The sequence below is a fragment of the Siphateles boraxobius genome, unplaced genomic scaffold (assembly GCF_051911475.1).
Source record: "Siphateles boraxobius isolate OS27281-9 unplaced genomic scaffold, OSU_SipBor_1 66, whole genome shotgun sequence".
Classification (NCBI taxonomy): domain Eukaryota; kingdom Metazoa; phylum Chordata; class Actinopteri; order Cypriniformes; family Leuciscidae; genus Siphateles; species Siphateles boraxobius.
The window spans coordinates 24,582,599-24,601,556 of NW_027509193.1; the positions used below are offsets into that span (position 1 = coordinate 24,582,599).

The 18,958-nt window shown below is 40.8% G+C and overlaps 1 protein-coding gene across 4 annotated transcripts in view; it reads right to left on the reverse strand.

Annotated features, from left to right (window-relative positions):
* Positions 1-2,258: 2,258 nt before the first annotated feature.
* mpp3a (MAGUK p55 scaffold protein 3a) overlaps positions 2,259-18,958 on the reverse strand; it is a 48,054-nt gene continuing 31,354 nt past the window's right edge. For 2 of the 4 annotated variants that reach the window (XM_077213187.1, XM_077213186.1), the window contains exons 12-17: positions 9,067-9,228; positions 7,987-8,067; positions 7,334-7,427; positions 7,135-7,243; positions 4,992-5,120; positions 2,259-4,668 (exon numbers count right to left, since the gene is read on the reverse strand). In XM_077213187.1, the coding sequence (XP_077069302.1) occupies positions 4,489-4,668; positions 4,992-5,120; positions 7,135-7,243; positions 7,334-7,427; positions 7,987-8,067; positions 9,067-9,228 (755 nt within the window). In that variant the 3' untranslated portion in view covers positions 2,259-4,488. Of the gene's footprint in view, positions 4,669-4,991; positions 5,121-7,134; positions 7,244-7,333; positions 7,428-7,986; positions 8,068-9,066; positions 9,229-10,076; positions 10,143-17,980; positions 18,023-18,958 lie in introns of all 4 variants that reach the window. The other 2 variants (XM_077213184.1, XM_077213185.1) reach the window with 2 other exon arrangements.

The window sequence follows — 18,958 nt, forward strand, 5'->3', positions numbered from 1 at the left end:
GTCTGGCTGTTGTCCTAGCATCTTTATCTAATGGTGTTGGACAGTTTGCTTGTGTTAGTCCACCAAGATTCAGTCAAAATGTAGCAAACCTTTATCTAATGTTACGGACAGAGAAGGGCTCTGCCATAAAACTGGGACCTGGAATGTGCTGTTCACCACAATAATCACACATGCTTTTTATTATAAATTTTTGTTCTGATGAGCCAAACAGAATTCATTCATTTTTGTTTATGAAGTCAAAGTTATCCTCAGCCTCTTCATTGGTCACTTTACATTTGCATTGTTTAATTTTTAAGATAGAAAAAGAAAGACTTCACATATATTCAATTAGTTTTGAGCTAGAAAGAAAGGTGATTCTGCATCAATCGCAAAGAAAGTTTGCTGTCAGAAAAAAACAAAACATGTGAGCTTTAGGGGTACAACAGCGTGTCAGCGGGGCAGTATCCTCAAATACACTCATTGTGCCTGTAGTACATGTTAAGGTACTAATGTACCCTTTAGGCCACAGCGACAAGCTGTCGTTGTACCCCCAAAGGTAAAAAGTTTGCAAAAAAAAAGTACAGTATACTCATTAAGTTTTAACAAGTTATAATGCCAGCGGTGCTGTTTTCGTAAACAGACATCATTGCATGTCTGATGTAACAGGCTGATAGTCAAGCCTCAGGATGCTTGTGGTACATTTTAAATTGCTTCTATGTAATGAAAATCAGGAGTTTGGTGACTGAACAGCAAAGCAAAACTGCAAATGCTGATAGTCCAGGCTGCACTAAATAATGATACAATTAGAAAAAAAACCAGAGCGTCTTTGCAATATTAATTGCTTTCATGACATTCGGTGAACATAAATAAAGGTAGGCCATGAAAAAGCTGAACAGGCTACTGTTTTGAAAACATTATTAATGTTGGCCTTTGGCTGAGTTACATATTAGAAATGCCCTTAATTATACACAACACAATACAGTATAAATTAGCATGTCAGATGTATGCTACACAAAGTTCTCAGATAAATAAACTCGCTAATGAGAAAATTGTTACCTCGCAAGGATGAATTTCTATTTTGCATTTTTAGTACAGTAATGTTTTGCAGAAGTTAATCGCACTGTGTGTGTGTGTGTGTGTGTGTGTGTGTGTGTGTGTGTGTGTGTGTGTGTGTGTGTGTGTGTGTGTGTGTGTGTGTGTGTGTGTCAAATTAATGCAAGTGTGTTGTTGTCTTCAGCTTCTTTTGAAAATGTTGTGTTCATGACATTATAATTCTGTGCTGGTCATCCACTCCTCTTGCCAAGACTTCCATACTAATGAGATCAATCACCACCCATTTTAATTATTTTTTCTTCATCTTCCCAACTGTCTTATAGGGCAACCAAAATGTTCCAGAACTTAATTGCTTGAGAGGGAGAACGAGAATGAGACGGGTTTACTTCAAAGGATATTTCTGCCACCAAACAAATAACAGTTCTTCCCACACAATCAAACAAATGTCAATTAGCAAGCATCACATCCCTCCCTCTCAGCCCAATTAGGATGGAAGTCTATCACACAAATATACCACTGCTCAGGGACCTGTGAAATAAAGCTTGCTAAAGATAGCCAAGCTTTTACTGAGTCCTGGCCTTTCTGTCCATTTTCCAATTAAAGACCATGATCTACTAATGAATAAGCAAGCCTGACACTCAGAGGTCTCCAACAGTGGGTTGTTTGATCGGACGCCTGGCTTTTCTTTGACGTTTTTAAAATTATTAAAGGATGACTCCATTTGAAGAAACGTTGTTTGGCTGTTTTCTTCATTTTTCACCACTTCCAGATTGAATTTGGCAGAGCTAGCACCCAGTCTGATTGATGTGTATACCTTTTTGCTTGCATATTAGGTGAAATGATTCATCCATGTGTCGGGGAAATCTCAAATACTGAACTGAGATTTTTATTGAACAAATCTATTGAATAAATGTAACATTGTTTATTTCAATTCTGTTTTAGGACAGCAGCTGTCAAACTGTCATAAATGCAATCTAACATGAAGCAGAAAAAACAATAGCCTGTAGAGCTTGGAAATGGGATAATGCAGGCTCGGGTTTTGATTGCCCGCAGCAAAGAATATATTCATAATGTTAATGCACAATAGAGTGGCTGACAGAATAATCCGCAAAGACACGTAGTACTGCTCACTGTCATTTCAATCTGAATGCAATAGACAAATATGTAATAAGAGGCAGCATTTGTCATAATACTCACATTTTCACACATTCAAGACAGGCAACTTCTTGATAAGTTTTGTTTTTTACTTGCAATCAGTACATGACATACAATTAAGAATTGACACCAAAGAATGACAGCTTACAACAAAAGTGACAGATTTCAGTTCAAAAACGAGGTGAGGTAGGATCAACAAGATTTGTATGATATGTTGGGAAATGGTAGAAAGTTCACGAGAAATTGTGAATGTGAAAGTTGGTAACACTTTATTTTACAGTGTCCTTGTTACACAAGTTACATATAGTTACTGTAGTAATAACTATAAATTGTGCATAATTACATGCAACTAAACCTACAACAAACCTAATCCTAACCCTAGTAAGTAAGTACATGTAGTTAATTAATATTACTCAGTACTTAAATGTATAATTACACTGTAACAAGGACGCCTTAAAAGTCTGGTTTAAAATAAAGGGCCTGTGTATTACTGTCTCATCTCAACACGGTCTAAAGGTGATGATACACAGGGCAACATTTTGAGCGATTGTTGCTTGGGCACTTTCCCATTGAAAATGGGCAGTACATTTCTATCTGGATCATTTAGATCTGTCGTGGGCCCTGTGTCTCATCTGGTTGCCCGTTGACGTCAACATTGCCCCGCAACATTGCTCAAAAAGTTGCCCAGTGTATCATCCCCTTTAGTTCATCTACACCTAACAAACCTAAACTCCAGAACGCTTAGTTACATATTTACATGTCTAAATCTTATGTGTAGCCTAAGTGCTTTGGCGTGGCCCAAACCGTAACCCTCCGAATGAAGAAAATCTTTGAGAAGAAAAGCTTGGTGTATTGAGACAGTTGTTGGCACAGCAGGAGTTTAATATTTTCCTCTTAAACATTGATCAATCGGGCTCTTCAAAAATAACCTGATTTCCGTGATTCAATTAGACAACAAATTGTGATAGGCAACACTTTATGAAATTAAAACTTCAAATGATTTCAAACTTGAAGTAGTTACAGTTGCTAAATGAGATCCTGCATGAGTGTGCGTGGGAAAGGCTTACTGTGCATTGCAGAAAAATGTACATTTCAATCTGAAAATGTCCCACTTGCTATGGCCAGATGTGGATTTCTATGGAAACCACATTCAACTTTTAATACCTTTCTGAAAATATAATCTGTTCGCAACTGAAGTATTGCTTTAATGCACATGTCTACTGAAACACTTTATGTAACCTAAAAGGAAGCCACAAAGTATCAAATAAACAAATGTTATGACACAATAAAGCAAATAATAAATAAATAAAGTCATTAAAAAAACAATTATATAAGTGCTTATGTGCCTGCATGTCCTAGCTTGAAAACAAAATCTGTATCAAGACAGACACCCTCAATGGCCTGTTCCCCTCTTTAAATCTCTTGTTTAGTCTCTTTATGCTTTCCCTAGAGGTCTGCGGGACCTGACGCAACAGTGCGGCCCGGGCAAGTTTTGAATAGCTGTGTGCGTGCGGGAAGAAAGATTTTGATATGTGGCAGAACCGGATTTCACTAAATGCAACATGTTCCTGGATCAACATCTTTATTGATCCTGGAGCAACATTCCAATCAACCAATCAGATTTGAGAGACAAGATTACAGTTTATGCCATGTTTAGGCTTACAACCAGGGTAAGGTGCTTTTACATCAGTGTTATTCACCTATCATTTCCTTCTGATTTTAGGGATAACTTATGGGTAGGGATAGGTTTAGGGGTAAGGATATAGTTAGAATTTAATTTTCGTCCAGTAATGTTGTTCCAGGATCAACAAAATATGTGGACCCAGGAACGCGTCTAACTTTGCAAAATCAGGATGTGCTGATATGTGCGCAGGAAGCGGGAGAAAAACAATTACTCATGGGCTCCCTCAAAATATAATTATCTAATAATAACAGCACGCAAAATTCTGGAGATCTGAAGCATCGTATGAGTGTGCAACACCAGAACAAAACAGCTTCTAACTAGACTAGGACTGAAAAATCCACTTAGACCTCTTCCTACGGGCTTTTGGTTGCGGGAACAGGACAAAACGTGAATGTTTTGGCCGGGAGCGGGATCAAATATATCATATTTTTGGCGGGAGATGGCATGAACGGGATTGAAAAATCTATGCTGCCAAGACCTCTACCTTCCTTTACAGATGGTGGATGGCTGAAAGAATCCAGGCCCAGTCCGACTGCACCGTATGGAGGAAAAGAAGCCTTCAGTGGACTTCTACTTGGTCAACAGTCTGAAATAAAGCTGAGGGGCGGGTGGGGGGCCTAGGCCTTGACCCAGCTCATAGGAACCCAGAAGGTCTCCCGCTCCAGTCTTTCCAGGATGCTACGTAGTTCTGCACAGGCACTGGCAGTGTCCTCCTTAATCAGGACCCGATCCACTAGATGACCATATTGTTGATCTATCTGCTGTGCAGACAGACGCATTTCCTGCAGGTCCTCCTCCTGAAAATGAAGACATGAAAAAATGTAGGGCATGAATATTAATAGTGAGAATGAAATGAAAGAGATGTCTGAGGATGTGTGCAAAAATAATAATCAAGCTAGATATACCGTGCCTGTAGATTCTGTGATTTCCCCATACATTTTGCAAGTGAGACAAACCTTAAGCTGATTTTCAAAGCTAGACAATCGTGGCAATTTTATCGCAATTATTACTAAATTACGCAATTTCAAGGCTGATTTTTGAGAGGTTGGGAGAATTGTTGTTGATCAGTGCCACAGGTTTTCTTGGGAGCCGAGTGATGTAAACCTGTGATGAGACTCACTGTTATTCGCCCATGTTCACCTCCACCCGGCGAGGTGCCAGCACTGCGGCGTCTGCGACTCTCCGGGATTCTTGGTGTTACGAAAATGACATAAGGCTTGAATTCGGCTGTCCGCAGGGCCTTCAAAGCCTGTGGCAGGACAAACAACAAAACCAGTAATGTGAAGGGTTAAATGACACTATCTATATATGTACAGTACTGTTCAAAATGTGGGGTTAATAAGATTTTTTGAAAAAAATAAAATACTTAGCAAGACATTTATAATGTTACAAAAAAATGTATTTCAAATAAATTCTGTTGTTTTGTACTTTGAATTCATCAAAGAATCCTGATAATAATAAGAAATGGACCAAATCATCATATTAGAATGATTTCTGAAGGATCATGTGACACTGAAGACTGGAGTAATGATGCTAAAAATTCAGCTTGGACATCGTAGGAATAAATTACATTTTAAAATATGTTCAAATAATTTTCAATTGTAATCATATTAGTGTTTTTACTGTATTTTTGACCAAATAAATAAGAGACTTCTTTCAAAAACATGAAAGATCTTACTGACTCCTATCTATCTGACTCTTTCATAACCCTTTCTTTATTGAGATGTAACGTTTAAAAAAAGTAAATTATGAGGTCTGTATGCACTGATAAACTTCATGTTCAGTTTCGGCCAGTAGCGGTAAAATTTCACATTAGAAATGCATGAGAGCAAGTTTAAGTCAAATTTCCTGCCATGTCCATAAGAAGGATTCTTGCCATCAGGGTAAAGTGCTGCGTGTGGTTTTGCACAACTAATATGCTTTTTGAAATAGAAAAGTAGCTCCACCTGAAGGTGAAACCAGTCGGTACATGTCAGCATTCAAGAAAGACTTCCTTTTGGCCAAGTGATGGATGAAAATTGTAAATATAACCAAAGCAACATATTCAAATCTACAAAGTATGTAATAAGACATATAGGTTACACTTTAGCTTAGGGTCCAATTAGGGGTGGGCGATGTAGCAAAAATATCATATCACGATTTTTTTTCAGGAAAATCACGATTCACAATTTTATCACTATTTCTTTTCATGTTGGTTTTACTATTTTGCAAGTGAGTGAGCATTACAGCCAAACTGATGTCCCTATTTTAAAAACAAAGCCTTACAAGGTAACAAAATATAAAAGAAAAAAGAAAAGTGGTGAAGATAAAAAATCTTTGTCATTTTCTTTGTTATTAAAAGATTATTATAAGTAGATGTTATTATAAGAACAAAGATACACATTACATATACACAACATATAATATACAAATGTGTATTTAACAGAAACATTAAAGAAAGAAATTAAATGAACGAAAATAAAAATATAACACTTCATAGACTTTACTGTTTTTTTTTATTATACATTGTTACTTATTAAAGCTACTATTAAAGTTCTCAGAGCAGTGATTGATTTTCTCTTTGTTTTTGTTGTTTTATTAACATTTGAAAAATGAAAATTGCCATCATGTACACTCTTAAATTGTTTTAATCCCAAATAAGTTTCTTTATTCTGTTGAAAATAAAAGTTATTTTGAAGAATGTGCCTAACCAAACAGTTCCTTCTATGAAAGCCAATGGGGTCCAGCAATGGGGACTCTGCGTTGATATGTGATGTGAATGTACATAGCGTTGTACAGTATGTTGGGACGGAGGCGCCAGAACTGCAACAGATAGAATACACTGTAGCACTATACGATATTTCTTCAAAAGCAGATCGTGGAGACATTTTAACCGTCCACGATCAAAAATCGTGATATCGCACACCCCTAGGTCCAATTCTCACTATTAGCTAACTATTAACTATGACTTTTGCATCAATAAACTCCAAATAGTTAACAGTCAGTTAACAAGGTAGTTGTGAAGTTTAGGTATTGGGTAGGATTAAGGGATTTAGAATATGGTCATACAAAATAAGGCATTAATATGTGCTTTATAAGTACTAATAAACACCCAATATCCTATTAATATGCATGCATGGACCCTAAAGTGTTGCCGACATATGCTTTTGTGCATAATTTAAGCTGATCAGAGAATAGTTTTGCTGTTTCCATGTCAATTATAAATGATCACATTTACAGTAGTTCTTGAATCAACACCCAGGGCAAAAGCTGCAGTTATTTACCTCAGGCTGTACATCTACCAGACACATCTTGTTCTTGGCTTGAACGGAGCGGATGGCCTCTATACTGGTCCCATACAGATTCTCCTTATACTCTCCATATTCTATAAATCTGCAGACAAGTCAGGGTATGACAATTGGACAATATATATTCAAGTGGTAGTAGAAGAGCAGCAGTACAAGACACAGCAGCAGCACTCACTTGTTATTCTGTGCATCTGCATCAAAGGCCTGCTTAGTCACAAAGTGGTACTCCACTCCCTCCTTCTCATGGCTCTTTTTGGGCCGTGTGGTGTCTGTGATGGAGGACAGAGAGCCAAAAATGTCATGTGGTTTAAAGGGATAGTTGAAAAATGATGCTGTCATTTATTCACCCTTACCTGTATGTATTTCCAAACATGCATGACTTTTGTTTGTGTGAAACACAAAAAGAAACATCCCAAAGACTGTTTTTCATGCAATTATAATGGGAACCGAATCTTTCAAGCTTGAAAAAGAATGCAAAACGACCATAAATATATCATCAAAGTGGTCCATTTGTGTTTTTGCACCCGGTCCTATTTCACTTTCATATATATATATATATATATATATATATATATATATATATATATATATATATATATATGCCAGGATATTCTTCCAAAATTTGCATTTTGTTTCATCTGAAGAAGAACATTACGGGGAGTGAACAATGAAATTTTTTTATGATTTAAAATTTCACACAGATCATTTCTAAAGTCTAAAAACACTGGAAAGTTTGAATGTTAATGGTTTGAACTGTGTGTATAATGTAGCTGGTGTATTTATCAGGAAACTCTTTTCATTCTGAATAGGAAATGAGGCAAGACCTACGGGGCACAGCCACAGCGTAGCGATGGGGATTTTCTGCAATGACCTTTTGCTTCAGCTCATTGATGCGTGCTCCCAGAGAACCTGCGCAAAGATAAGCAGCAAGTTCAAATCAGAGTATTTATAGTAGCCTATGTACTTAAAGTGCAACGTACAAGAAAAAAGTATTTCAGAAGATCACTTAGATCACAGACACTTTCTGAAGCTGAGTAAAATAATTATTGCCACTAGAGGTCAGTGTATTAACAGAATGTGGGATGCAGTGAACTGAACTGTTGGCAAACATCTTACTGATACAGGCAGTGGTTTATGGAAGGAACAGTGTAGCTCCAGCCTAGTTTTTAAGGATAAATTATATATGTGCTTAGTTATAATACCACATCTGGTATATTTTCTGGAATTGCTAAGTATGCCGAGAAAGACACTAGTTATGGAAAAAAAGTTAGCTTTGTTCTATTGTAGCTGCCAATGGACACTTTTCACAGACTGTGTCGCATTTTAACGGTCATCAACATCGTAAATCCTGCAAAGTTTTTTATATTTTCATTTTTAAAAAATGTATGTACATTTATAACACTTGACTTTGTATTATATTACTATCAAATGACAAGAAACTTGTTAACGCTGGCTGCTATGAGGGTGTTTCAAATACAGCGGCTGTGGGAGTGATTTTAAAATTGATGTCTTTCACTCTTCTGCCTTCTTATCTTCTTATCAAAACGTTATCTCTTTTTGAAAGTTGTGAAAACACTACTGTGGTGTTTTCCTTTTGATATTTGAACAAATGGGAACTCAAAAAATATATTTAATGTTTTCTCTCATTCACATTGTTCCAAGTCTTATTTATAATTATGTTTAATAGGACACAAGGTTGACAGAACTGATAGGCTGTTGTTTACTTTGTAAAATGGCGAGGACTTAGATAACCGCCTTGCCTCCCATTTATATTTAAAGTTTTTTGCGTTTTTTTTCTTCTATATCTCATTTAATCAGTGGGCAGTTTATTCCACCAAAATTAAACATTGCACAATATACACAGAATACAAAACTGTAGTTGAAGTATTATGTTTTATATTATCTTACCAATGAGAACTACTAATCGGGGTCTCTCATTGGGCCTCTGCTGATAACGTGTCACTTCTTCATAGGTCAGGAACTCTGAGTCATTCTGGTCAGAAACATTGGCCTCTCCTGAAGAACCACGACGGTCCTTCCGACTTAGACGGAAACTTCTCCTTAAACCGGCTGAGAGAGAGAGAGAGAGAGAGAGAGAGAGAGAGAGAGAGAGAGAGAGAGAGAGAGAGAGAGAGAGAGAGAGAGAGAGAGAGAGAGAGAGAGAGAGAGAGAGTCACAAAATCAGAAAACATTATTTATTACACGTCTAAGAGAAGAAAGAAAAAAAAACAAATTACAAGACTATTTGTTTTATTTATTTTCACTTCCGTTTAAAAGTTTGAGTTCAGTAGGAGTTTTATATCTAGGAGTTATAAATAAAACTAGAAAAAGTAATTTATTCTGCTGAATTCTCAGCATCATTACCCAAGGTCTACACATGATCCTTCAGAAATGATTCTAATATGATGATTTGCTGCTCAAGAAACAATTCTTAAAAACAGTTGATAATAATTAATTAATTTTAGTTACTTATTACATAATATTTTAGTTAACAGCATTCATTTGAATTTTTTTTTGTATGCATTTAATGCATCCTTGCTGGATAAAAGTATTTTTTTTAATCTTACTAACCCCAAACCTTTGAATAGTAGTGTATATTTAATGTGTAGTTATCATGACAGAATAATGTGAAAGACAATCAAAAGTGTTCAATGTTCAAAAGTGACAATCATAGTTCAATTTAATTGATTACTCTATTTACACTCTTAAGAACTCTCACTTTCACTTTGTATAGTAATGATACGGAATACAGATAAAATATTGAAAGCAAGCAGTGATTATCCATAGTCTGACTCCAATGAAACTCCTGTAATCTTCACCCCACCCTCTAGCAGTATTGCTGATGTTATGAAAAATGTTGTAAATGGTTTTATATTTCAGGACATGGAGGTTAGTGGTGGGAAGATTGAGGACTGTACCTGAGTAAAACTCCCAGGAAAACACCTGGCCACAGGAGGGTGCCACTGCATTACACTTCGAAGAGACTACAATGCGCATTAGACCACCACACACTTGTGCATAAGCCACACTCTGCCTTCAACAACTGACCCAAAATCAGTGTAGACTTTCACTTCTGAGATCATTTAGAACTGACCGTGAATTCTGTTGAAGCCTGCATCAGCACTACCCCAAAAGTTGGCCTGCTCAAAATCTGCACATTTCATCACAAATCAGCAGGATTTAAATATAGTAAAATGTGCTAAATGTAACAGAGAGTGCAGCACTTCTAATGGCAGCTGAAAGCAACAACAAATTATCGAAACATATTTAAGAAACAGTTTGAAATAAGGGATAAGCAGAATGTTCTGACTCAATTTACAGGTGCTTTATAATATTCTGTGGAGGCAGATTCCTTGCTGTCAGTAAATCTGACTTTAAAATGATTATATTGAAATGATTCTAGGTCAGTGTCTAAGGGCTGAGAGTTGCCGTCACGCACATTAGCTATATCACACACTTGACTCAGTGAGTGAGTGCACAGCCAATCGTGCAGGGTGGAATGTGCAGAGTGTCCTATAGAAGGGCAGAAGCCTGACAGTGGTTTTGGAGGGGTGGGGTTTTTAGGGATGGAGGACTACAAAAGCAGAAGGCAGCAGAGAGGAATAGATTCACATAGAGACTGGGGCAAAGGGAAAGTACTATACCTGCCAGAGGGGAGGAAGGTAGGTCAATTATTCACATCTATAGTTTCAATGTAATCTAAGATTTGCTCATATTTGAACCAAAGGAAAAGTCTCACTAAGAATGATTTCCGCCTAATGATAGCATATTTGCACATGCTGACCCTGTTGTTGGTCTGTATACACTACTGGTCAAAAGTATCTTATGCCCTACAAGTTGTGGCTCAGTGGTTCATGTAGGTTATCTACAAACCGAAAGGTTGGTGGTTCAATCCCCGGTTCCACCTGACCAAGTGTCGAGGTGTCCATGAGCAAGACACCTAACCCCAACTGCTCCCGACGAGCTGAGTGGCGCCTTGCATGGCTGACACTGCCGTCGGTGTATGAATGTGTGTCTGAATGGGTGAATGTGAGGCAACTATGTAAAGCGCTTTGGTGGCCATTCGGTCTGTGAAAGCGCTATATAAATGCAGTCCATTTACCATTTATTTATATATTTTCAAATGTAATTTTCATCAGTCATTGCTTCAGTCACATGCTTCAGTGTCATATGATCTTACAGAAATCATTCCAATATGCTGATTAGCTGCTCATAAACATTTTGTCGTTGTTATCAATGTTAAAAACAGTTGGGCTGCTTAATATTTTTTCAAAAGTTCAAAAGTTATAAGTTAAAATCCGTTATATATAAAGTTATAAATGTTTTAGTCATCTTTGATCACTTTCAGTATATGCTGAATACAAGTATTAATTTCTATCAACATATCTACTGACCCCAAACTTTTAAAGACTAGTGCATATTCAAAGTTACATATTTGTCTATTATTTAATCAGTTACTACTGACATGATCAATAGAAACGTTTTAAAAGTTTTAAAAAAGAGTTTTAAAAACTCTTTAAAAAACTCTTTTTTAGTACAATGTTAATTTTCCAGGCAAACAGCAATCCATAACAACCATAATGTAGATTTATTTTTAAAAGAGGCGTCTTTGCACTAATTTAAATAATCACATCACATGCTATTTCAGCGTAATTACCACTTGGGGAAAATTTAATAAATTACAGATGATTGGTGAACAATAAGGTTTCGGTGCTGAAAATTTGCACCAGTGTTTCAAATATCATAGCTACTTATTCGAGCCACCCACTGAAAGTCACATAAATCTGAACTTTTTCAAGCTCATCTTCACAGATCGTGAGAAAGAGAGTGGTGTCAGAAAGTGAAGATATATGAGAAGCTGTCAGCCTGTTGGTCGTCCCCACTAACACTAACACATAGGCCTATTTATAAAGATTTCAGCATCTGCTACACATTCTGTAAATAGTGTGATCGCCTGTGAATGAAATATCTAACACTATCAAAGGGATATCACTTCCCTTTCTTCACTCTCTTAACAGCTCCACAAATTAGCGTCATTAACTAATGAGACTTGGTAGACATGTTTCTAACACTTTTAACTCAGAGGGATTACAAACCTTTCCTCTCTTTTTATCATCAGAGTATGTGAGCGTTGCAGAGCATGATTTTAGAGCTATGAAAGTTTTACTTGTATGTCAGAGTGTTGGAGTTCTCAATCCCTCCAAACACGTTTTAATACCACTCCATCATGGACATTACTGGTTTCAGACAAGGATATCGGTTAAAATATAAGTGATATTAAGTGAGGAGTTAATTAAAGTAAAAAGACTGGCTCTCTGAAAAGAAACTCTTATTGCATATATGGTAAAACAGAATTAATATTATTTGGGTCTAAAATGAAACTGAACAAGGTTCCTAACATGTCTATCAAGGTAGGGCATAGTGTAATATCAAACAGAAATAGTGTTAATTATCTTGGCTGTGTCCTTGACAATGATTTGAGTGGTGCAAGTATGGCTATGAAAACTTTAGGTATAAGGTTAATGCTAGAACAAAATGTCTTGCTAGATTTGTTAGTTTGAATGTTAAAAGTTGGTTATTAGATAGGTTGTTTTAGTGATTAATTTGTATTAGTGTATTGTGTGGATGTTTAATTGTGAATGTAAACTTTGCAAATGTGGAAACCTATTGTAGCTTTGTATTTATAATAGTAATCCCAAAGTAAACTGTCACTATGAGTGAAGTTTGTGCTTTACATCAAGGACTGCAATCGAAACAAGTTTTTAACTTTATTGTGTTATCCTTGACAAATGAGTGTATTTCACTATTTTTTGTCTTATAAATCAAATCAAATCAAATTACACTCTAACGTGTGAGCAAGAATTCACCATGGCAAAACCACTGCTTAAGTGCTATACGTAATTAAATGAGTAAAAACAAAATCATTATATTATTATTATTAATATATTATTGTAATCATATTATTTAAAATGAATATTATATTAATTGTATTATGGAAAGGTGTTAATCAAAATTACAAAATCTTTTGTGAAGAATAATGACAGACAAATGTGACAGGTGAACAATGCTTGTTGTCACTCCGAGTTACGTCGGATGACGACGAATGGGGTTTCGCTTAGAAAGCCTATCAACTTCGAGTATTACAAAACGAGCCAATGGCAAAGAAATGCCATGGGTCTGCAGAATTTGCATAGCGTAACTCCGCCCCACCTCGTGGGTATAAAAGGAGGAAGCCGGCAACATGCAGATATGTTTTCGCTTCGGAGCCAAGTGTAATTCTTCACTCCCTAAGCTACCTCTGATTGTCAGCTTCTTACGAGACGAGCAACTCTCCAGTGTTGGTGTGACGGCGATCTCCCGGCGAGTGCACACTTCCTGCCTATCTGAGCGTGGTTTGCCAGTGAGCGTGTTCTCCGCGGGCGCTTCAGCACTGAGTTTCTCTCACAAAAAGAGCTTGCACGCGCCACGTCTTTTTAAAGATGTCTCGCCCTTGCTCTTCTGGTTGCGGTCGGCTTGTGTCTGACTCTGATGGGCACGAGCGCTGTCTAGTGTGTTTGGGCATTAATCACGCTAGAGCAGCCCTCATGGATGAGTCATGTTTTCTCTGTGGGAACATGACCATCACAACACTTAGATCGAGACTCAATGATCTCGCAAGAGTGAGAGTCCACTCATCCACACCCCAATCTAGCGCCTCCTCGAGGGGCTCTACTTCGGCTGGTGGCCAGGGTGATCTGAGGGTGACAAAGCGCCGACTATTCGTCCGTGCCCCACTGCACCTTCACCAGTGTTGCAACCCGCGAGCGTTCAGGGGATTCCCGCTGAACCGTCGTTTGAGGTCCCGCGGGTTTCCTTTGGCGCTCCAGAGGAAGACGTGATGTCAATCGCAGCATCACAAGGCAGGTCTGATTCATCTGGAAGTGACGACTCGTCACAGCAGCCACCTTCGGGTGTGAATATGGCTGTGGTTCAGTCTGATCCAGAGATGACGGCCATGCTTTCCCGGCTGGCCGCAAGCATTGGTTTAGAGTGGACCCCTCCACCCTGTCGTGAGCGCTCGCGGCTGGACGATTGGTTTTTGGGTGCAGCTGTGGCTTCCCGTCCTCAGCCTGCCCCAATACCTTTCTTCCCGGACGTGCATGATGAAATCTCGAAGTCCTGGAAGACTCCCATGTCTTCCCGCGACCGCTCACTGGTTTCATCTGCCTTTCCTCCCCTCGATGGGGCAGCTGCCCGTGGGTACACTGGGCTTCCCCCGGTTGAACGCTCTGTTGTGATGCAGCTGTGTCCTCAGAGTGCTTCTTCTCGCGGCGAGCCTAAGCACCCATCCAAAGCCTGTAGGTTTTAGTCTACCCTAGTGGCGTAGTCCTACAGACGGCTGCCTCTTTGCATGCCATGGCCGCTCTGCAGGTCTACCAGGCCCCGATGCTAAGGGACATGCACTAGGGTAGGACGGACCCAGGGCTCTTTGATGAGCTGTGCGCCGCCACAGACCTCGCCCTCCGGGTGACAAAGGTGACCGCACGCTCCCTGGGTCTGGTGATGTCCACAGCTGTGGTCCAGGAGAGACATCTATGGCTGAACCTGGCTGATATGCGGGATGCTGAGCGGTCCCGCCTGCTCGACACCCCCATGTCCCAGGCCGGCCTATTCGGTGGTGTGGTGGAGGATTTCGCCCAACAGTTCTCCAACGCCCAGAAACAGACTGAGACTATTAAGCATATTCTGCCCCGACGGACCACCGCTGCCTCCACCCAGCCGACCGGGCAGAACCCTCAGTCTGTTCACCGCCGAGGGCGCCCTCCTGCCGCTCCCACCCCTCCCGCCCGGCCCAAGCAGCAGCCTCCACCCGGGCCTGTTCGTGGAGGAAGCCGTAAGAAGGCGCCCAAGCCCTCTCCAGCCCCGCCCCCCGCTGAACGCCGGGCCAAGCGACGTTCCTGAGACGGGCTGCTCAGGGATGTTGAAAGTTACTTCACAGGAGATGGTAGCAGGACCACTCCTTCCCCCGGTGGAGGGCTGGGGGAGAATCTTTTGTTCTCCACACCCCGCTGCTCACCCCGGACCGTGCCGCTCTCATCCGCCTCTGTCGCCAGCCCTCTGGCAGAGCAGACCCCCGTGGAACGTTCATCCTTCCCTGGTCTCCTCTGTCAGGGCGCGGTTATTGACTGTGCCCCCACACCAGGCCGCTATGCCGTCCACGTCTGGGCCAGTCATTCCGCCATGCTGCACCACCGGTGGGAAGTCTATTGTTCGTATGACCCCGCTGGTACAGTTCTTGGGAGCCTGGCTAGAGCTTCCCCACCTGTCCCGCTGGGTCGCGCGGACGATCAGGCTCGGCTATGCGATTCAGTTCGCGCGGTCTCCTCCCCGCTTCAGGGGAGTCCGCTCCACTTTGGTCAGTGGCAATGCCCCTATCATGAGAGCAGAGATCGCTACCCTGCTGGCGAAGGGTGCGATCGAGACCGTCCCTCCGGCCGAGATGAGGACCGGCTTCTACAGCCCGTACTTCATTGTCCCATAGAAAACCGGTGGGTTACGGCCAATCCTGGACCTGCGCGTGCTGAACCGTTCCCTTCACAGGCTGCCGTTCAAGATGCTCACTGCCAAACGCATTTTCGAATGTGTGTGGCCCCAGGATTGGTTTGCAGCAATCGACCTGAAGGACGCCTACGTCCATGTCTCCATTCTCCCTCGACACAGACTGTTCCTACTGTTTGCTTTCGAGGGGCAGGCATACCAGTACGTGGTTCTCCCTTTAGCGACTCCGAAAGCCCTGAGTTCCTCCAGCACTCCTGACGTCGGCGCCAGTGTCTATTGCCTGCGCGTCGGCTAGGTGCCTCCCGTGTGCATGGTCCCTCCTCTGAGCGACCCCCACATGCTTATTTCCACTGTAAGCCTCTCTGAGCATGTGTCTTTCCCTTGGCAAGCCACCTTGCCACCCCTGGGGTTGAAATATTCCACCTGCGGCTGGACACCCCAGTGTTCTCCATATGCATAACCATGTCCCTCTGGGTCATGTGTATTCTCTAAATCCCGCCCCCCCCCCCCCCCCCCCCCCCCTCTGGGTTTGCAATAATTACATATTTCCTCTAAGCTATGGTATATGCTCCCCAGTGTACCTTGGTATTCCTGTGCAAAATAGGAGTCCTTCGTCCGTGCCAGTCTCACGACAAGGATCTCAGATTTATGCAGGGCACTGGAAGACAGCCGAGAAGGTGGTGTGATTAGACTGGTAACCACATTCGTCGTCATGCGACGTAACTCGGAGTGACAACGAAAGGGAACGTCTCGGTTACGATTGTAACCCTCGTTCCCTGAGTAGGGAACGGAGGTGTTAAGTCTGCCTGCCACTTTCCTCTGTACCGCGGGGATCGCCTGAGCTCAGTCTTGGCTCCTCAGCGAAGAAACATATCTGCATGTTGCCAGCTTCCTCCTTTTATACCCACGAGGTGGGGCGGAGTTACGCTAAGCAAATTCCGCAGACCCATGGCATTTCTTTGCCATTGGCTCGTTTTGTAATACTGAAAGTTGATAGGCTTTCTAAGCGAAACCCCATTCGTCGTCATCCGACGTAACGTCTCCGTTCCCTACTCAGGGAACGAGGGTTACATACGTAACCGAGACGTTTCTGCCATGGAATAAAAAATGTAATTGAGATATCACACAATTCTGACTTTTTTCTCAGATTAGCACATTTAAATCTCTCAATTATGACTTTTTGCTCTCGATTGCGAGTGAGAACTTCCTATTAGGATTGTAAAAAGTCACAATTGTGAGATATTTTTTAATTTTATTCTATGTTGGAAACAAGCTTGCATAATTTTGCTCACAATGGTACATAAATTGCATAAATGTTGAGTTTCGAGTCTACAGTATTTACATTTGACCACTTCATGCTTTTTTACTGATCGGATAGCTATCCGATCCCAGTTAAAACTGTTCCATTTACACTTAATTTCCACTTAAATGTTTCTCTGCAAAATGAATATAAGTCCGATTTTCAATTCCCACGCCATAAGCGAATTCAAGTTCACATCACTAAAAGTAACAGATAAGCTGTTTAGAAATTTATTTATCATCGGCTGATTTCATGATCAAAGAGGAGAGAGAGCAGAATCAGCACTAGTGAGAAAATTTAGCATTCAACACTTTTAATGAAGATGACATGTGTTGAGCTTCAGGATGAGATGCAGAATGCTGAGTTGAATTTGAGGTAGTTTGTGCGTCTGCTTGCTGAAAGAGCCTATTGCTGATAAGAGCCATATGGAGATGCGTGTTGTAGCGGTGTCGTATCTACTCCTTTTCCTAACCTACACAATTATTTTTTACCATTTTGGGTCGGATTGCAATCTGTCTCAAATGCATTTTGAAGGGTATTTACACCTGGTCTTTTCACAATTCGATAGCTATCCGATCAGAGGAAACATGAAATTACCATAAACAGGCCCATCACTGAGTAAGGAGCGCGGAATGTAAAACCCGGCAGTGATTACTGAGGAGAAATTGCTGTTGTTCCGCTCCACTCACATACTCTTTTATGCAAAATCAAAGGTGTGAAAAAAATAGCAACCCACTTCTCAGTCTCTCTTCCAGGGAAACATCAATGCACCACTGCAAATTGGCTTCTTCACAGTCAAAGATTTGAGAAAGCTAAAATTCCCTTCATGCTGCCAAATACCCCCCAATCCGGCCTCCCCTCATCAAGGCCATAGCTCTTGGCACAGAGGCAGGCAGCAATAGATGCTCACTCAGGCAGAAGGTTAGTACATTTCAGATTTAGCAGGCACTGCCTGGGTACAGGAGAGGGCATGCAGTTTCTCACCTATGTACTGTCCATTGAAATAGCCCTCACAGTCACAGTCTTCTGTAGGGAGGCAAGCAGGGAGAGAGGGAGTGAGCAGAGGAGACCAGGAGAGAAAAGCAGAGCTGCAGAACTACAGTTACACAAGCAGGTTCAACGATTAGGTAGGTAGGCAGGCGGGCAGGCGGGCAGCAGGTATTTCGTCAGAATAAAATGACGGCAGTGGTCAACAAAGAGGCTTTGTTATTTGCCAGGAAGAAAATTATGGGGTGATAGAATGTAAATATTAGGCTTTGCTTTTGTGGTTGAGTGGGACTCAAAGGAAACAATGGGTGTTTTATAACCTACAAATAATGGAAATAAGGCCCTTAGATTGAAAAAGAGAGCAGAAAAGAGATTTAAAAAAAGGAAGAAAAAAAGAATGGAATATAACATCACCTGACAGCTATAGACAATCTGTGAAAGAAAACTGGGAATACTCAGTCATTTTGTGTTTCTGTTGTACTGGTCTAAATGCTATTCATATTGGACTTGTCTTATACTGACACCTAACGGTGTTAATGTAATATTATGCAAAAGCAAGAGTTGTCAGTTACTGATGCCATTGTAAAAATTTGTTATTTACAGTCAACCAGATTAATTTATTCCATATGCAAAAGTGTTACTGATAAGGTACTTGTATTTGGATGGTTGTGTGTGATGTGACTAGCCCCAGGTTAAACATAAAACATCTCGGTTACGTATGTAACCCTAGTTCCCTGATAGGGAACAAACGCTGCGTCGAACGCTGTGGGAACGCCCCTGCGTGTGTGCGTCATGAAGCACATATGAAATCAGCCCATGGGAGAGACAGAACTTCATAGGCGGGTGACGTCATCGACCAGGAAACTATAAAAGCACCCCAAAACACAAGCACAACAGCTTCTGATAGGCCGGAAGGAAGTGCTAACGGGCATGCTGGGAGTATGCCAGAACGACGCAGCGTCTCGTTCCCTATCA